Here is a 19181-nt window from a genome sequence, read left to right as displayed (position 1 = left end):
ATATTTTTTACCTGCCTTATTTCACATGAGAATTCAATGATATATACCTGAGTAGGCACTTGGAGATCTAGACCAAATCCCTATTGAAGCGAAGTTCCTGATTTCCGCGATCTCCCCGACTCTCTCTAACCGTCTAACGCGCTACACGATCCCGGCCTCCAAACTCTCCAATCCAATCGGGCACCAACGAGCGATCTTTCGCCAATACCGCAAGCGTAAATCCTTCCCGCAGAGATCTACCCCCTGGAAGCGCGCCCGATTGGCGAATAATCGCCCCCGATCTCCTGTTTTCATTGGTTGTGTGACGTACCTCGAGGCACAATCCGGCGCCGGTTTCCCTCTCCGCATAGCTACCTTACGCAAAAAAGCCACCTCATACGATGGGGGCAGGTTACTAGGGTAAGGGTAAGGCTCTAATATAATAGCCGTATCATGCCCAGTTCGTCCTTCTTTTCTTGTTTACGAGGAATCTCTCCGTCTGTTTATGGAAGAGGACGGAAAAATGGATAGGAAACCCGCCCATCTCATCGGCGCGGTGTATATGAAATAGGTATCAAATTTTTGTAGTTGGTTATAGGTGTAAAATATCCTTCCTACACCACCCTCCTACCCAATCCTCACCCGTTGACCCTCATCCGCACCATTCACATTGAAATCCATCACACCAAAATCCAATTACTCCCGTCTCTGACTCCTACTCCTCTCGCGACTACGACTCCGATCCCTATGCTTGCTATCTTTGACCACAAGCAACCCCTCACTCCTATCCTTCTCCTTCTCCTTCTCCCTCCTCCTTTCTTTCTTGTCCTTCCTATCTTTGTCTTCTCTCTCCTCCTTCCGGCGCCTGTGCCTCTCTTCTCTCCCCCTTTCCTTATCGCTTTCGCGATCCATCTCCCGTTCTCGCTCTCTAAGCCTCTCCTCTCTATCGCGTTCCCGCTCCCTCTCTTCCGAGCGCCTGATCTCGCGCACCGCGTCCACTTTCTCGAAGCTCTTGACGTCGTCCGGCATGCGCGTGACGACTAGCTGCTCGCAGAACAGCCCCCACTCGCCGCTAGTGCCCTCTTTAACCGCTTCCGATAGCTCCTCGCCGTAGCGCTCACGGTACGCCCGCTTGATCGCAGCCATGTGGTGCCTGTCCCAGTGGAACCGTACTAGTCGCGAGATGAGGAGCTCGCGCCGCAGGTGGTCTTTCCTGCTGGCCGTGAGCGCATGGTGTAATAGCAGCGCGTCGCGCACTGGCTTATTGATTACGCCGTTAAGGATATGCGCTAGGAGTTCGCCCTATTATAACAAGTTAGCCGCATATCTCCGAGTCAAGTATGATACGAATGGGGACGTATGCAAAGGATACTCACAACAAGGTTTCCGCTCTTCTTAAGCGCGTCGCGAGCGAAATTACTTCCGACAACCTTCTCGTACAGCCTCAGAACTTCTTTCATATGGTTGTCGCTGCGCGAAACCACGATCTGAATCATAGCCGACTCGCCACCCCTATCGCTTCGCACGGCCTTATAGAGGGCCTCGACGTCGTCCTGCACGAGATCACGATCAACAGCACGTGGCCGCCCATACTCGTCTATGTCCTCCATCCGCTTCTCGTCGAGCACCATGAGCACCGCGCGCTTGAACTTGTCCTCTTTGAGCTCAGTCTTCATGCACAGCGTGAGCGAGTCGCGGTACTTCTTGTCGGAGAAGGCTTCCTTGATCTGCGCGATCTCGTAGTTCGAGCGCCCCATCAGGCTTTCGATCAACAGCTCGCGCCGCGTCTTGTCCCCGTGATACCAAAAATTGGCCCAATACGCCTCCGACTCCCACTTGCCGAGCGCGACGGTATAACATGCTTTCATAAGAGTGGGGTCTTCGTCCTTTAGGCGCGCACGGATGTGTTTCGCGATGTTGACGCCTTTGCGCTCGGCGCCGGTCTTGACAAGCCGCTTGTACTCGACGCGCAACTCCATGATTTGGTCGTGCGTCATTCCAGGTAGGATTTCTATTAGAGGTTCGGTATCGGGGGGCGAGTGCTCTCCCTTGAGCGCTTTCGCTAGACGCGCCGCATCGTCGACAGGGTCGTTAAAACGAGCGCGACGTCGCTTCTTCTCGCCGTTATTACTTTCGCCATCCGAGAGACTAGGTGAAAGCGGTTCAATATAGTCCGAATTTCTCGGGCTTTCCTGCGCGAGAAGTAAAGGCGAAGGCATCGGTGACATAGACTGGTAAGTACCATAATATGACTCTAGGAGTGGTGAGGCGGGCGCGTTCGACAGTGACATGGCAGAGTGGTGTCCCGTATTCACAGTCAACGACGACGTCCGCTCAGGCTGCAGAGGCAAGTGCTCTCTCCTTCCCCCAAAGCCCGGAGTCAAACCCGGCTCAGCAGTCATGATTCTCGGGCCCGAAGCCCTAGGATCCCTGCCATACGAATCGCGCTTCCCGGGCCTATCCGGCAGTGGCGGCGCATACGACGTGTCCACACGCGGGTACCTCAGCCTCTCCTTATCATCCTCCCATCCGCCAGGCATATCGTAACGCACCCTACTCGACGACGAAGTCGGGGAGTGGTACTTGGCCGGCGGCGGAGCCGGCGCGGTCACCACCGCGGTTCCGTAAGCCAAATCGTCTTCCAGCTTCTCCTTCTTGCGCTCCTTCTTCATCGCCTTCTCGTCCTCGGTCTCCCTCAGCTTGCTCGCGTACTTGGCGGGCAGGAAAGTTTCGGCGCCGCGGCGCAGTGCGTCCTGCGCGGCCTCGACCATGTCCCTGTTCCCGCGCGACGAGGAAGCCGATGCTGATGACGACACGCGCTCGACGCTCTTGCGCCGCGGGTCCGCCCAGTGGCTCGACTCCTCGGTCGGCGAGCCCACGCGGTACGAGACGGCGCGCTCGCGGCGCGGCCCCTCGTCGTCGTAGCTGAAGCCCGCCGGCGGCGAGGGCATGCGCACGGCGTCGAGCAGCGAGGGGCTGCTGCCGCGCGCCGAGCGCCGCCGGTCGCTGCTCGAGTCGCGACCCCGCCGCGCGGAATCGTCGACGTGCAGAGACATTTGTGGGAAGGGGGGGCCCGAGGATTTTGCGAGCGCAGAAACCTAGCTTCTACCTAGTTCCTAGGTAGGTAGTTTTAAACTTTGACGTATTGTACTGAGGCGACTTTCTCGCGCGTCGCCACAAAAAGATTAAGCGGAGTTCCCCAAAACTCGTGATCCGCGCGACCTACGATAATTGTAGGGGCTGCGGGGTATGTATCTATAACCGAGAGTCTATTATATATATAGAGTTCCAATAACCCTTTTGTTAGAGGGGTCGGGACTGAGATAAGTTTATTTTAGATATTAAGTTCCAATATATGTATTAATGATTGAGAAAACCTTATGAGAGAGTGGTAGGTATCAACTCTAGGTTGAACTTGTTTTGCTCGTTTCTTGCTAAGGGACTAGGGAAAGTCTGGGTATTTCGCATATACAGGGGAGGGAAGGAGGAGAAAAGGTTTTTGGGAAGACGAGCTGAGACAAAACATCATTCTTTAATATGACTAGTGAGAAACGGGTGGGCGACTGCGTGACTGCGTGACTGTGTGAATGTGATGAAGAGTGGTACCTGCTTCGAAGGCGTTGTTAGTATCCGGTTAGTATTGATTTAGTACCTGGTGCGTACATATGCGGGCTATCGCTAGTTGGAGGATACCTTGCAAGTACACGTAGGTGTACTTTACTTGGTGCATGTAGGCAGTGTAGTAGGGAAGGAAGGGGACGCAGCTTGGAGGGAAACCGTTTATTCCAGGAATGGCTTCCACTTGGAGGGGTTAGCCGGTTCTTGCATCGCAGTTCTCAAACAACAGCCCTAGTAGCTGCCCTAGGTTGGCTAACTAGCGTCACTTCCAACGGCTGGCTGCTCTCGCCAAGGTTGGTAGGTCCAATCTTTTTCTTATTTTTTTTTCTTGGGGGCCGGAACTATCAAAACTTACAAATTCGTAAATCCTCCGTCCAATAATAGATCGTGAAGCCGTCAACTTCCCGTGCTCTTGCAGAACTTTGCCAGCATGACAAGTCGACAAGTTGCATTATTACTAAAGTGGCCAGGCATATACGGTATCATGTGTACTTCACGTAGTAGTCAGGCAATATAGGTAGGTGAGTCAAGGGGCAAGTTGACATATGTATTATGTATGATTTTGGGATTTTGACCGAAGACTCTTCAACTGCGGGCGTCTTCATGCGCCTCACTCTCGATTGCAGCATCGCCTAGAGCATCGGATGTACGATACTTGCACGGGCATACAGACGTACAGATAGACGTACGGACAGGCATACGTACATACAAGATGTACAGCGAAGCAAGAAAAAAGTTGTAGAGGTTGCAGAAGTTGCAAAGATTGGGGCTCTGCAGCTTGGGGAGCGGAGAAGCCCGCGCAATCAAAATCGATGTTTCAAAGTGGCGGTCTCAGCTCTTCATTTAATCGACCAATAAACACAATAAGTCGTCCAATAGACATCACAGCCTTCGAGGTAAACTGAGTCGCGTGGCATTCCTATCTCCTCATATCTGACCTCAGCTTTCCGCAGTTTCTACAGTAAGAGAGTGACACGGAGGCGAAAGAAGGAGAATTCTTCACCTTGAACCAGTTGCCGTTAGTGTAGGTTACTGTGTCTGCTGTGTGCCGTGGATCGATGCATGGCTTGGTTCTTATGTAGTATCTAGGTACATCGATGATGTTAATGCATTAGAAGAAACGCAGAACGGCCCAATCAAAATTCTCCGCATGTGATGGCTTGGACGCCTCTAGACATAGCTCCACCTATAACTTTTCGAGATCATGTCTATAGCATTGTCGGGGATGCCAATTGGGCAGCCTCACGCTTGCGTGCAGGTACCCGCAAGAACCATTGCGAACTTCTAGATGGTGAGTGTCCAGTTATCGTGCAGAGACAAGTCTACCGAAGGCGATGCATGCCTACAAATCGGTAAGTAAAGGTCAGATGGGATCGGGCGTTGACTGATGATGGCCTATTCACCTTGCCTATTCTGTGGGTTCGTACATGTTGTCGAACGGATACTATGGAATGGAATTGACAACGTGTATTTAGCACCTCATATCAATAATTCTAGACTTTGGAATGAGTGGCACGTGTTCAATATTCCCCTACGAAGCGCAGAGCTAGCACATATGCTAAGTAATGTCTCGTATCATACATAGTACTAGGTATGCAGGCAGAGATTTACGATGGAATCTGTCGTGCTACATGTACTTCGTATCCACAAGGCGACGATGCATAGTTGTTGTCTTAATTCTTGTCTTAATTGATCGATTTGCCTCGTTCGGATCGAGGTCTAGATAGCTAAAGCTACCTGGTGGTAGCTGACCTTGTGGGTGATCCTGTGGGGTCTTCCTAGAGTGCCCCTATCCACGGTCATTTGCTACCACCGTCAATTTGCAATGCCAAGACCACATCACGTTTTACCATTCTGGATTCTCCAGAAGGCAATTCACTCATCCCTAGCGTGAATCAATCGACGTTGCATAGTCCCAACGATACCGTTGCTCTGTTTTTCTGGTGAAACGAAATTTCAATGCTTGCCCACGAGCGATGCCAGCTCGGATCCCAAACGCCAAGACCGATTTTGGTATCATAATGGAAAAGAAACCCCCGGATCGTCACAACTCATAACTTTTCTCGTCCATAGTGCCGTCAATTGAGGAATCCGCCTTCAAATCAAGTTTGAGAGTTTGAGGCTCCTGGGGTGGGCAGGCAACTTTAAGCGAGCTGCTGGGCGTCGCGTTCTCTTCGTCATCTAGGTGAATTGCCCCATGCTTGGCGGAACAAACAGAGCGATACCTAAAGTAACGTCAGTCCAAAGTAGCAATAAGGATTCGAATGTGACGAATACTCACAAGTGTCGAAGCAGGCTCATTAAAATGACGAAAGTGATAATAACGATGAGTACGGAAAATGCAATCAAGGGAAGGAGGACGCCCTTATCCGCGACCTTGTGCACACACTTGAAGCGCAGTACATTGTCTTCGGTGACGTAAGGTAGATATGTCCACGATTCGCGCTCTGCCTTAGTCTCCAACTCCACAATGGTTAGTTGCGGTTCGATCTCAGCGTTGTTCGCGCGTGTCTCCTCTCTCATGATGCTAGAGTCGGGGAATGGCGATAGCTTCTTCGGACGAGCCAATGAGGACAGAAAGTGAAGGACATTAGGAGTCTCCCAAGATTTGGCACCTGCAAGATGGTCCGGTAGTTGCATACGTCGGCCATCTTCTGTGACAACAAACTTTGGACGCTTCTCTGCTGGTACTCGAGACGGCGTGAAGAAAGGGAATAAGAAGGACTTGGTTTGGTGCAGTTCTGTTGGCCGTGTTGCTTGTTGCACATGGGAAGATGCATCGTTGAATTGGCTCGGAGTTTTATCGTGCGTGACGACAGGAGCTGCAAGACCCAAGGGCGCGACCGAGAGGACGCATAAGATGGTTGTTAAGTTCTTCATGGCGGATTTTTGATTGCTGATTTGTTGCTTGGTTGAAAAATAAATTGTGAATTATTTGCGTAATATGCACCTCGAAAACCGAAACGGCGCCAATGTGAGGGATCGGAAGGAATATGTAGGATTTAGACGAGAACAAGTATTCCGAGAAAGACGACCCCAAACGTAAGCGGCGACAACGTTCAAGGATGATAATGGATATCTCTCGGCGTTCAAACCAATTCTGTAACGGTTGAAACTGAACGAGACGTTAATATTGTAGTAGTGATGAAATCGGCAGAATCGTCGTAGGGATTGTGTGGGATGCAGGATGGGTTGGAAGGTTTAGGCGGTCCCCTAAGTTCTTGGCGATCGATTCAAGTTGACCCAAGCCTGTCAGGTACGCGGTGGTGGCAGGCGACAGGAGATGACTTTATTAATATGTAAAAGTCTTGGGCTGCGCACGACAGTATTTTAATTGGGAGAAATTCGGTGACGAAATGCGCCCTTCTCGGTGGGGTGACTCAAAGAAAATAAAGGAAGATAAGAACGTGAGAAGGTAAAATTGAATTCACGACGTGATCTCGCCAAGGGAATGTTTTTCTAGAATTCCAAGATCCATGTGACATGTATGGTTGACGGGTCGGTAATACGGTAATGAATCGGAATGTTGTTCAGATAGAGGAAATAAATGAGAGAAACCTTTCTGAGTGACACGGTTTCGAATGAGGGCTTGGACGACCTGAGTTCTTTTTATTTATTCGGGGAGTTGACGGAGTCGACTGTCAGCGTGTGTTGTGAGAAGAGCTGCATGAATAAATGCCTATTGGAGCTCGCCGACTAGTGTAGGCATCAAGAAAGCAGGCTGCTGGACTGCTGGGCTGCTGAGCTGCTAGGAACTAGGGACCACACTAGGACTTTGGGGTCAGTGAACTCGGCTCTGACTAGTGGGGAGCGACTAACATTGTAGATCGCGTTTATTAATATGCGGGTAAAATGGGGAATGCTCAAACGTCCACTAAGACATTCCATCACCTCTACCTATTACCTATTATTCCGGAGGGACGAGGTGGGTGCGTTAGATGAACATACCTCAAGTTTGTTGTTATGTGCACCGTATGCACCGTATAGTGCCGAATCCTTCTTATCCTTCTTGTTGGGTTATCGGATGAATGGGCACCGTACCTTTTACGTAGGTACCTAGGCGTGTAACTGAAGGTAAGTCAGAACTGAAGGTCTCTGGTTGAAAGATCAGCATTTGGATCGTAATATGACGAAATGTTATGGTACCAGCTGTGCCAGTCAGAGGCTGCGCCTCGCTAAATGATCACCAACGACATAGAAGGAAGCTGAGATAATTCCTTTCATCAAATACCACTGTAACTTCTGCATATCATTGAAGTTTTCGGTTTTCTTCTCATACGTACCTTTTTGGAAAAATGTTGAAATAGTTTGGTAATGGTAGATGAAGGGGCGGTGGTTCAGAATATGAAGTAAGGACAAAACTATTTGATACTTGGGAAGGACCGTAGGTGCCGGGATTGCCGTCGTTGCGCTTTGTTGGTAGGCACTAGCAGCATAGGTGCACCGTAATTCCCCTATGAGGGGACAAAATCGCATATACCTTATTTTAACTAGCCACTCACCGTCCAATGATCTTCCAGCAGTATCCGAATCTGGCAAGGACTTTAAGGTCTAGTGCCAAGCATTGTTTTCCAATTTTAGACCTGTCTAGACCTCTGGCTTGTAAAATAAAAAGCTTGACTCGACTTGGGTGACCGAAGCATAGGTATAATACCATGGTAATTACAGTAAAACAAGCTTCTGTCCCCTTGTGTACCTTTCGATCCGAGAATCTCGACCGGTAGACTAAGACAAACATTGACGCCACGGTGCAACTTGTAGATAGTGTTTTTTTTTCGCCAAATTTGATTGTCTTTTAATTACCTCTCCCACGTGTGATAAATACTACCTTACCTACATATCCATCCGAAGTACCTACTATTCATTCAGAATAGGCAGATTTATTTGCGGTGAAGACAAACATTAACAGTGACGTCAAAGCGTAGTATCGCTCTACACCTAGGTAGTGTAGAAGAGATAGCCTATTAGTATAATGAGTTTTGCATAGTGAATTCCATAACCACGCGACCCCTTAACTAACACTTTACATCCTTGCAATTTAGCATTGACAGCTCGTATCTGTTGGTTGGGGACTACCTGCCTACCTAAGGGTGGGCAGCAACGACCAGTTGAGACCAGTTGAAACTAACAGGAGCTATAGCTTTTAAGCTTTACAATTCATCAATTGATCGTTCTAATGCATCATAGCTTCGCCAAGGCTCCGTCCGAGCTTGTTCCTTCCCGTACGTGAACCTTGGACATGGAATCTTCCGACGGCTTGGCTGTGTGGCTAAGCAGCTAAGGCCAAGCTGAGTGGGGCCCGAGCCCTGGAGGCTTAACGATTGAACCTTAAGGCCAGGGGACAGGCAGACAGGGCAACAAAATCCCCCACCAAAGTGTCAAGCTCAAAGGCTCAGCCTTCCAGGGGTCTAGATCCAATTCACCATTTTCCCTTCTCCATCATTCATCCTTCCCAACATGCATATCATCACAAGGCTGTAGAGCAGCCCACCCAAAGCCTCGGCTGCCAGACCCCATTTCGATGACCGATCGGATACGAAGCCGGAAATGTCTACATCTAGCCTTGGCTCCTCGGCGACGACCGCGACATCAAAACCCACACGCGATGGACCATCACCACCATCACCACCACCACAACCTGGATTAACACGCGCGGCGACTCTCCCCATCGAATTACATTCGCCGCGATCTGCCCGATCCCACCTTGCCCCCGAAGATGCCTTCAACACAGCTCCGCCCTTGCGGCGGCAATCGGGGTTTGAGCCAAACAACACCCGCGGTGAATCGCGGTCGCGAAAGATGAACTCGAAGCTCGGTAGTCGTAGTAGGAGCCGTCGGCGACGGCGCAACTGGAAGAAACTACTCTGGGTTAAGCAATCTTGTACGGATTACGACCTCGTATAGCATCTATAGCATCGATATTAACAATGATTGTCTCTAGACCCGGATAACTACACGGATCAAGCCACCTTCCTCGAAAACCTGCAGCGCAACCCGCGTCTCCAACCGTACGAATTCTGGCCTCTCGTCGCCGACTCGACAGTGATCCTACAGCAAGTGTGCTCCGTCACCATATTTGTAGTGTGCTTTGTCGGGATATTCCAAGACCGTGTGTCCCCCGTGGCCGTCGTGGGCTGGGGCAGCTTCGCGACATTTATGGGATGGCTGTTGTGGGACTGGTGGGTTGGTCAGGAGGACGAGGATGAAGCTTTGCAGAGGCGACGCAGCAACCGCAGCCGCTCGACAAGAGAGCAAAGCAGAAGAGGCCGCTCGAATATCGCCGGAGGTGGTACGCAGTCCGCCGCGAGCTCTGTGACCAATCTAGCTGCTATGGAGCGGACATACCCACAAGGAAGTCTAGTGGTCACGCGACAGTCCCACTCTGCATCGGCCTCATCTCTTCAGTCCAACGCATCGCAAGGCCGGCGATCTTCCGAGTCTATCGAGGTGCCGACTCATCGTCCGTCTTCTCCCCTCCGCAACGGCAGGGCCAACCTTCGCCTCAGCACGATCAAGTCAGCCATCCTTATCTATTTCACCCTCCTTGGGCTATCGCCCATCCTAAAATCCCTAACTCGTTCTACCTCATCCGACAGTATCTGGGCTATGTCTTTTTGGTTATTAGCGATGAACATCTTTTTCTATGATTACTCCTCCGGACCCGTCAAATTCCCGGCCTCCCTCTCCACAAACGCCGCGTTAATGGCGTCCACCGTGCTCGCCTCGCGGCTGCCATCCACGGGGCAAGTGTTTAGCCTCACGCTGTTCAGCATTGAAGTTTTCGGTCTTTTCCCCGTCTTTCGTAGGTACGCCCGGCACCGCAGCTGGAGATACCACGTCGTGCTTTCCGTACTCCTCGTGATCGGTGCCGGGGGCGGGGTCGGCCTAATACTGAGCGGAGAAAAGGATGACGTGTGGCCATGGAAAAGCGGGCTCCTAGGGGTCTTGGTGGCGTCCTTCGTCGCCGTCGTCGCGATGGGCGGCTGCAGCTGGTGGCTCATTGGTCTCCAGAAGTATAAGAACGCTATCAACGGACCTTGGGACCAGGCTAGGCCCATCATTATTAGCAGAAGGCTTTGGGACGACGAATAAATTGGGATGAAATGATAGAGAGAGCCGACAAGCGAGTTGCTTTGTATATAGATAACGTCGGAGCTCGATAGCGAAATGAACATAGCAAACTTGTATGATAAACTACTAGAGCTGCGTCCCCTAGGACTAATCTAGGTGGAAGCTGAATCTTTATTGGCGTAAGACGGGTGTCTAATGTGCTTGTGTTATGGCTTGTCGAAGCCGAAGTTGGAGTATTCTAACTAGTCCCTAGGACAAATGAATCCCTGAGTATCCTAATTCGAATTCCTTATGTTTCTCCTTCGGGAAACTTTTAATTCCTCCTGGAAGTCATCTGTTTTTCGAACTGTTCACGTTTTAGAGATTCTGGCATATAAATGTTGCCTACATGGCATAGGCGTCTCCAGGACTGGAGTTTTGGGGTCTGAAAATGGCATCTTCTATGCTATATGCGAATAGCCGTGTCTCCTTACCCCATCAAAATCGGACGCGGTCATCAATTCTGGTCATTTTAAAGGCGTCACTTCCTCCTTTTTGCCCCTTGATTTATCTAGGGTTCTTTAGTTCCCATCCTGCTGTGTTGGCCATACAATTCTGCTTTCATCATTTTTGCTCCAATAGCCCGAACCGCCTTTCTGCCAAATCCTTGAGCGCTCTTCAAATGACTCGCGCATCTCGTCTAGATCATGGTAGGCACGTTGAAGTTCAGAATTTGCCGGGGCATCGTTAAACAGTGCCCGCATGCGGTAAATTTCGATGCGATCCAAGTCCCAGAAGACGTAAGCCCGCTCCCTCAATGCAGAAAGATGTGCGAGCATGACCCACGCACTGCGTGGCCAAGGGTTGAAGGCCACACGCCATCCTGCAAGTGGGCCCTCATCTGTGTCCTGGCTTTCAGTAGGCGGAAACAGAGCCGCCAGGTCCTCATTAGTGTAACTAGAAAGTGGGACATCATCGTTCAAGTCCGTTTCGGGCGGTGTCATAAGCGCTTCGTAAAGGTCGACTCGATCAGCAGCAAACGCAGACTTTAATAGCGCCTTTTTGCCGTCGTATGAGCTTTCACTCATCAATCTGTGGATGAAGTCGACACCCTGTGATAGCTGGATATGACCATTATTTGTAAGCAACAAATGCGGCGGATAGAATAAGGATGTTGGACTGTGACTTACCCAGAGTTGCCTCATGTAGTTATTCATACCAGTCGTGATATAGTCGATCTTTAACTCGCCAAACTCAACATCATGAGCTACCACATCACGGGAGGCTGTAAATTAAAATCAGAAACTCGCGCTGAGAGCTCATGGCCGCACATTCATCGGAGATAATAAGCCTTTATGGGTGAATAAAAACTTACCTCTTGAGAGCTTGAGCTCGAGAAAGTCCAGGGCAGAGGCGAGCTGCTCCTTTTCCCAAGGTGGCTGGTTAGAAAAAAAACGGTGTTCATGAAAGGGTATAGATGTCAACGAAGTTCTACAGCGAAAGAGGCAAAAATATAACTCCACCCGATAGAAGGCTCGGCAAAAGCGGAGGTATTCTGACGGCGACAGAACGAGGCTCTCAGCCGCTTCCGATCCTTGATCCTTATGTAGGCATGTCCATGCGCTGCTGGCAAAGTCGGTAGTCAAGTCATGGATCACTCCGTGTATATGTCCCATTCTTGTCAGAAGCGGGACAGGTATGGTCCGCAGACGTTCAGTAAACTTGGATGGCTGCGTATATAGCGTTTCGAGCAGCTCATGGACTGACGTTTCATTTCGTGGGCTCAGATATGAGGCTTCCAGCACCGCGACCGAATAAGGGATGATATCTGGGGGGATCTGGCGCTGCAAGATTTCGGCTGCCACGCCTGGATTTTCTTTGAAGCACGAGTACACATGGCGACAGGTGAGAAGCGAGGGCAGCAGGAAGCGCACATTGCCCAGTTCGCGTAACACGGAGATCATGATCTCGCAAGGAATTGTTGCGAAAGTAGGCATGCTTGTTTGGTGTGGATAATCTTCGTGAAGTTATATGTGATGTGCTGCTTTAACGTGATCACATCCATAGATATGTACTTAATTTAATTGACAGGCGGGCTGGTACTGGTAGGCACACCACCACAATGAGTCAGCAGACACCTCCTAATGAATGTCTTGGCTCTCCAATGATTGTTGGTTCAACAACCGCTCCTGGATGAAACCGTGGTTATGATAATGGGCAATGATTCTATTGGCTACCTAATCTATTGTTTTGTAAAGACTCTTTGTAAATTCAACCTCGAAGAGAATGCCTCAGTTCACTAATAACCCCAATTTTTAGTGAAATACTTGCACTGTTGCAGGGAGTAGTGTTCATCACAGGCGATAGAAGATCTAGGGCCCCAAGATAGTAATGCACGCAATGGAAGAGCCGACATCAAATTCGTACTTTGTTTGGAAAAGGGGAAATTAGAAGGTAAAAGATTTAAGAACCGCGTTCTACCGCTTATATTTGAATAAGTATGCGTTTAGTACTTCGGATACTTTCGCCACTCTTGCCCATTTCGCTGATCAAAGCGCGGCACTCCCCTAAGGGTGCCTGCCATTACCCTAACTAGGTACCTACCTAAGCACGTTGCGCTTTGTCGCATGTTCGAGTTTGCAATGTAGAATGACACTGGTACCTGGGTACCTGGGTGTTCCCCTTTTCTATGTGGCTTATGCATATGCGGCGCTAATATTGTGGCTTGCCATTTAAAGGGGGTGAGGTAAGATGACTTAAAAGTAAGATGACTACATTGATCGAAAATTCGTCCCCTCTTTTTTCTATTCTATATCTTCATTGCCTTTATATTTTCTTTAGAGAAGTTTTAGGAGGCAATGTACACATTGTCTTTAGATCTGCGGGCAGTGGCGAAGAGAGTGGATGTATTAACTTTCAAGGAGACCTGCACACTTCCCCCGATATCTTTCATTAGAGCATGAACGACAGTCAGAACCCCATTTTCTTCAAGAATCTCCCAGAGCTACATAGCCACCCCTTCTAGTTACTAACTTCCATCCATGTCACCCCAGAGCATATAGGCAATTCAATTGCTCCGTTTGCTCGCCGACTCCCACTTCTGGTTGAAACGCCGCAGCTGTTCTTCGGCTTCTCGTTTGTTTGATGGCTCGCTGATGGCAATTTTCTCGTACTTATTATTATCAAGGATGTAACGATCCAGAGAGTAAGTATTGCCTCTAGCCGATCCGTTGCGAGTCGTACGTTCAGTTTCCTCGGTCTTCGAAAGGTAATGGGGGTTGGTGCTGCGAGTGTTGGTGAGGACCTTTGTCGTATGGCTCATTCATTACTCATGAGGTACTAAGAGAACTTACTTGTTCTTGTCCATTGTTTTGATTGTTCAATATTTGAAGAGTAAATGGTATTGAATTGATGAGAAGGTAGAAAATCAAGAACTGTAGAAAGATGTTCCGTTTATGTGGTGAGTTAACAAGCATTTCGTGAACATCACATACGGGGCGGGGGATAATCCTTTTATATCATCGCCTCTCATCAATTTGACAGTCCATGGATTCTTTCCTTCTTGAGTTTTGGATACTGATCCTTAACAGGGGAGTTTTCCATATCTTGGATCGCATTAACTCGAATAATGCGTCCCTTCAGTGCATAGTTCAGGGTATTGCTGGCGAAAGAAGTTTGGGTTTCCCTTTGAGGGATGAAAATATGACTGAATTGACATTGACCGGGATTTTAGAGCCGCAACGGCCAGCATGCTAGTAAAATTCTTGATTGCTGGGTGTTCTGCCTGGAACATACCCTGAAACCTGAGATGGTCACTATCACAGCCGAGTCCTTCAGAAAGGACGAATAGATGGCCCTAGTAAGTCTACGGTTCCGAGAGTGATTTAAGTTTTACACGCAATTGCAAAGAGAGTGTTACCATTTCCCACAGGGTGTGAGCAGGAGCTCAGGATTCGCTTCTCCACATGCTAATGTGATATCTGTAGGAATTGGTCGCAACGTTTTGATGTTAGTGTGCAGATGACTCGCATTTGCCATGCTTTACCTCTTCCCTCGTGATTACTGTGCAGAAATTGGACGTCGGTATGCTTGACCATCATCTCGTTGGCGACTAGCTACCACTCAAGGGATCAAAACGCAAAACTGTTTAGTCTAGGCATCTACCGTTCACGATAATGGCGTAACGAGGATAGAAATGGAATTATTTGCTCGTCTCCTTGCTCAAGTTCCGATCCTGGTAAATGTGCCTTCGATGAAGATGATGCTCTCTATGTTTTATTTGCCTATGAGGTCCTAGTGTCTTGGGTTTATATTCTGAATTCATCGTAATCCTTTAAGCGTCATCATGTTCACGGCTCATAGTAAGGAAGCATATATAGTTTCCCGAAGAATGGATTACCATCAATTTTATTATATTGAAAGTGACCTTAGAGTATGAAACAAGGAGATAGCCAGCTCATAGATCATGAAAGCTACTACGAAAATCAAAACTACCAAAGTCCGTTTGATTCATAGAAATTCGTCCTTAGTAAACATATAAGTAAAGGAGCAGGCAAATATCCTATCCGGTCCAGTTAGGAGTATCCTAGCCTATTGTACTGTATGAAACCCTCCTTCTCTTTTGGTTCTCAAAATCGCTTGGTGTAGAGTCCGGGTAGTGTTTACGACGGTGGACAACCATATTATCTCGCCGAGTAAAGGATCTGCCGCAGACTTCACATTCGTATGTCGGGTTCCCGTGGGTCGATACATGTTTCCGAAGATATGCCCTGAGATTTTGTTCCTTCCCCGAGGGCCTAAACACACAATGAGGACAGGATAGGTCATCATCCGATAGTTCTGATTCAGGAGGTTGCGTAGAGCTTGAAGATGGGATTGTTGAGCTCAGGGGACAGGAAGTAGTAGGTGTCACCATGTTTAGAGTAATATTACCATCCACAATAGGGATGGAAGGGTCCACATAAGTTCCAATATCCAGTAGTTGTGGTGCTTGCATCACAGATGCAGATGACGACAAGTTCCCTATGCCTAGTTGTTCCATGCTACTCATAGGCTCTAGAGTACTGTCGTTATAGAAAGTGCAGTTCCCCCATTCCATATTGTTCATGTTAGACTCAAGGCAGTTTGTTTGGATGAAGAGTGACTGGCTTTGGCATGTCGATTGGGGGCGTTTCCAGTTGTTTTGCATTTGCTCCATGCCGTGATGATTGTTTAGCGTTTTCTCAGTATCAGATGAACTCTTGGAGCGTTGGTGGTGATTTGCTGATGAGCTTTGACCTTGAGAGTTATTGGTAGACATGGTCGTCAATGATTCCGTCACCGTAGGTGAAACGTCTGTGGAATATATATTCCCCTGGCTGCCTGATGACGAGTCTAATTCTGAGGGTAAGCTGGACAGAGGTGACGGGTCGAAGTTGATGTGCCCAGAATGGTTGTATTTGTCATAAGATGCAAGGCTTAGTTGTGTCCTGTTGTGCGCAGGTGACGCATGGAGTTCAAGAGCATGCAACTTTGAATCGGATAGCTCATAACGATTTTCGTCTTCAGAGTGACCTTTGACCGAAGAGGGATCATAGATTGGACTGCTTGAGCAACGACTGTCAAATACTCTAGGATTTTCGTAGAGTCCATCTGCCGGCACAGGATGACCGCAATTCCTACACTCGCCTAGGTAGAAAGCGGAGTCCGATTGAGAACTGGCAAATTTTCTGATAATATCCATGGCGGCTTTGAGCTTCTTCTGGGCTCTGTGCCGGAAACTTGGCTTGGGAGTCCATGAACAACTTTTCTTGGAGGCGGTCCGAAACTTCTTGACAGCGTCACAGTCTGGGCATCGAAAAAGCCCATCATCGAAGAATTCGCAGTTTTTGAGATGCCGAATCATTCCCCGGGGATCGTCGAATTTGGGTTTCTGGCAATTTACCATAGGACAAGGACACTCTTTGAACGACTCTGGGTCATTATCGACAAAGTAGTATTCGAGAACCCGAGATAATAGACGACTTTGATGGCAGTCATCCACTACACTTTTGAGAAACCTTCATACCCATGTGAGCTCAGGTGATGACAAGGAAAGGAAGGGGAGAAAGAGATAAAACTAACAAGCAAGGCTGCCTCACTTCGCTCTGAATAAGAAGATCCTCATAAACAGGAGCCTCCTGAGTACTACTATCGAATTTGTTATGCTCATATTTGGTCTCGCTTGAGATGGCCTCGCTTGGAATGCTGCCCATCAATTCCAAGGTAGTGCGAGCGTTTATGTGGCAGGATGAATTCATGGGGATAGAATGCTCCATCATTGGACTTTGTTCTTGGCGGGTGCGTGGAAGACAACACAATTTGTCGTCTATGGTTCGTTGATAGCAACACAATGACTCTTAACATTGACCATCTGTACGAGAAACTACCTCCATTTTTGTCCAATTCTCATCTCCTATTCCCCTCTTTCAAAGGGACCTTAGGACATCTAAGGATCACACCGCCAAGGATATCGAGCTATACGAATGTGTAGGCAATTAAGGAACTTTTTGCACTTTACTGGAAATGCACGCAGTTTATTGCTCTCTCTTGCATCACCACTGTTCCGCTATCCCACTGCTAAGCTCGGGATATCGGGAAGGGTGTAGGGAATTCTTTGGCGTGTTGCTAGAGCTGTAGGGTACCTAGGAATTAGGCACGTTGTGCTGGCAACTTTCGGTCTGTAAACCAAGTATCAACGAATTAGCGTTTGGCTTGCGAATCGCATACGATATTGCCGCAGAGGTTAAGTGTATAAAAGGCAACGAAGGGACTAAAACGTAGGGATAAGTGGTTGCCTGAGGCAGATACTTTGGTTTGCGGCCCATCTCCAACGACGGCAGCCTTCGCCAGAGACTCCAAGACACAGACCCTCAGGGACTTCTAGACACTTCTTAATCTGATTTTGCCGGGAGATAACATCAATGAAGCCAATTGGCCTTCGGTCGGGTCCTCAATGCCGTAATGAAGTCGAGCGCGTGTTTGCCTTGTCTGAAAGGAAATCTGCCCTGCAAAGTTGATGACGAGAGATAGCCTGTTGGGTAGCCACAAGGGCTAGCGTATTTTCCCTGATTCAATTCGAAAGGAAACGAAAAGATTTCGCGAAAAGATTTTAATTGAAAGGGAGCTTAAAGATGCAAGACAGTCGGATCTGATGTCAAGACTTCGAGAGATATATAACTATCCTGAACTGCCATCATATGATGATTTTCAGCTGCACACTTGGACTTGGGGGCTAATGGGGTCGGGGCCAAAACAGCTGACTAAAATCTAGAAATAACTTAGGTAGGCTTATACCGATGCCCACTGGCATATCAGGTAGTGGTTTCTAAGGAGGGCTGTGAATACGTAGTGCTGACGGGCTGATATAGTCGTAGATCGAGAAGCAGACACTGATAGTAGGTACAGAAGCCATACCGACGCTCCCCACACTGCTATAAGAGTTCTCGTGGACCGGATACGGATAACAGAGCCGCATGAAGATTTTTGTATCATAAATGGAAACTCATGCTGGTATTCTGTATCCTGTATGATATTCAAGTCACCTCCCACTTCCTCTCCTTGAAGGAATCAAATCTGTGTTTTCAAAGTTCTCACTCATGCATAGGTAAGTGACTGCATAATAAATGAGGGGCAATGGCGCTGGGCCTGCAAATAGGCATTCTAATTGCTTGGAAGGGCCGAGTTGGGGTTTACACCGAAAAGCCTCTACTGGACGCGGTCCAAATTGCCTTTCCCCCTGTCACACCAATGTAACTGCGTAGGTACATTTCTCGGCAATGAAATGGCAGCATGTCATGCCAATTACCCACCCAGCTACCCAAGTATGCATGAGGTTATTCTCACTTCTAGATAGCATGAGAGGTAGGGCGAGGCTGTGAAAAAAAATGTAAGGCAGATAGGTCCACAAATATCTTTGAAGTATACCTACTTAATGATTTGATTTGGAAGGGGTGTTGATCGACATATCAATATACCTACCTACCTAGGTAGATAATACGTATAACGTAAATGTCTAACAAAACGGCTACTTAGGTACCCCTATATCATGGTTGGATAAGTATCTACCTACTCAACCATATTTACCGGAAAACTTTTACTGGTATTGGATTTCAAAAGCCAAGCATCATTGGTTTTATTTGTCCCTTTTGAAAGTTAAAAGCTTCTTCTTAATATTTCCCTTAAATTTTAAGTAATCCTCCATATTTTCACCTCGTGCATCGCTAAACGAGGGCTTCTTCATCAATAGATTACTAATCAACCCCTGAATTTCCCAGCAAACAAGTTTAAATACTTAAATATACTACAGATTAAAGTATAAGAAGAATATTGTATCAGTAATACTTAATTTAGTTCCCATGGAGGTTTTGACTTTTATGGGTAAATATAAAATAACTTTTAGGAAGGGGTGTTGATTTGGTTGGCCTTGGGTTGGAAGTGGGCATAATATTTGCCTATACAAGTACAAATAACAACCGACCGTCTCACTAATAGTAGCTTGATATAATCGTATAATG

General features: G+C 48.2%; 6 protein-coding genes across 6 annotated transcripts; 1 reads left to right on the top strand and 5 right to left on the bottom strand.

Annotated features, from left to right (window-relative positions):
- Window positions 1-480: 480 nt before the first annotated feature.
- Window positions 481-3710, bottom strand: F4807DRAFT_414236 (Annexin). The gene is made up of 3 exons (XM_047996951.1): window positions 3643-3710; window positions 1356-3588; window positions 481-1281 (listed from the first exon to the last, which is right to left on the bottom strand). Exons 2-3 carry the CDS (start codon window positions 3033-3035, stop codon window positions 676-678), a joined length of 2286 nt encoding a protein of 761 aa, XP_047857242.1. The 5' UTR covers window positions 3036-3588; window positions 3643-3710; the 3' UTR covers window positions 481-675.
- Window positions 3711-5482: 1772 nt separating this feature from the next.
- F4807DRAFT_347724 (uncharacterized protein) lies at window positions 5483-6949 on the bottom strand. The gene is made up of 2 exons (XM_047995426.1): window positions 5879-6949; window positions 5483-5822 (listed from the first exon to the last, which is right to left on the bottom strand). Exons 1-2 carry the CDS (start codon window positions 6475-6477, stop codon window positions 5642-5644), a joined length of 780 nt encoding a protein of 259 aa, XP_047857241.1. The 5' UTR covers window positions 6478-6949; the 3' UTR covers window positions 5483-5641.
- Window positions 6950-8970: 2021 nt separating this feature from the next.
- Window positions 8971-10824, top strand: F4807DRAFT_347669 (GPI2-domain-containing protein). The gene is made up of 2 exons (XM_047995425.1): window positions 8971-9478; window positions 9539-10824. The coding sequence occupies exons 1-2, from the start codon at window positions 9145-9147 to the stop codon at window positions 10687-10689; spliced, it is 1485 nt and encodes a 494-aa protein (XP_047857240.1). The 5' UTR covers window positions 8971-9144; the 3' UTR covers window positions 10690-10824.
- A 353-nt stretch (window positions 10825-11177) lies between these two features.
- Window positions 11178-12750, bottom strand: F4807DRAFT_347655 (uncharacterized protein). The gene is made up of 3 exons (XM_047995424.1): window positions 12023-12750; window positions 11838-11932; window positions 11178-11768 (listed from the first exon to the last, which is right to left on the bottom strand). The coding sequence occupies exons 1-3, from the start codon at window positions 12642-12644 to the stop codon at window positions 11229-11231; spliced, it is 1257 nt and encodes a 418-aa protein (XP_047857239.1). The 5' UTR covers window positions 12645-12750; the 3' UTR covers window positions 11178-11228.
- A 694-nt stretch (window positions 12751-13444) lies between these two features.
- F4807DRAFT_414223 (uncharacterized protein) lies at window positions 13445-14372 on the bottom strand. The gene is made up of 3 exons (XM_047996950.1): window positions 14238-14372; window positions 14001-14107; window positions 13445-13931 (listed from the first exon to the last, which is right to left on the bottom strand). The coding sequence occupies exons 2-3, from the start codon at window positions 14012-14014 to the stop codon at window positions 13715-13717; spliced, it is 231 nt and encodes a 76-aa protein (XP_047857238.1). The 5' UTR covers window positions 14015-14107; window positions 14238-14372; the 3' UTR covers window positions 13445-13714.
- Window positions 14373-15019: 647 nt separating this feature from the next.
- On the bottom strand, window positions 15020-17127 carry F4807DRAFT_347609 (uncharacterized protein). Its single transcript, XM_047995423.1, has 2 exons — window positions 16750-17127; window positions 15020-16685 (listed from the first exon to the last, which is right to left on the bottom strand). The coding sequence occupies exons 1-2, from the start codon at window positions 16944-16946 to the stop codon at window positions 15233-15235; spliced, it is 1650 nt and encodes a 549-aa protein (XP_047857237.1). The 5' UTR covers window positions 16947-17127; the 3' UTR covers window positions 15020-15232.
- Between the last annotated feature and the right edge of the window lie 2054 nt (window positions 17128-19181).

This window comes from Annulohypoxylon truncatum (genome assembly GCF_022578515.1).
Source record: "Annulohypoxylon truncatum strain CBS 140777 unplaced genomic scaffold F4807scaffold_6, whole genome shotgun sequence".
NCBI classification, from domain to species: Eukaryota; Fungi; Ascomycota; class Sordariomycetes; order Xylariales; family Hypoxylaceae; genus Annulohypoxylon; species Annulohypoxylon truncatum.
This window is presented reverse-complemented; position numbering and strand designations above follow the sequence as displayed.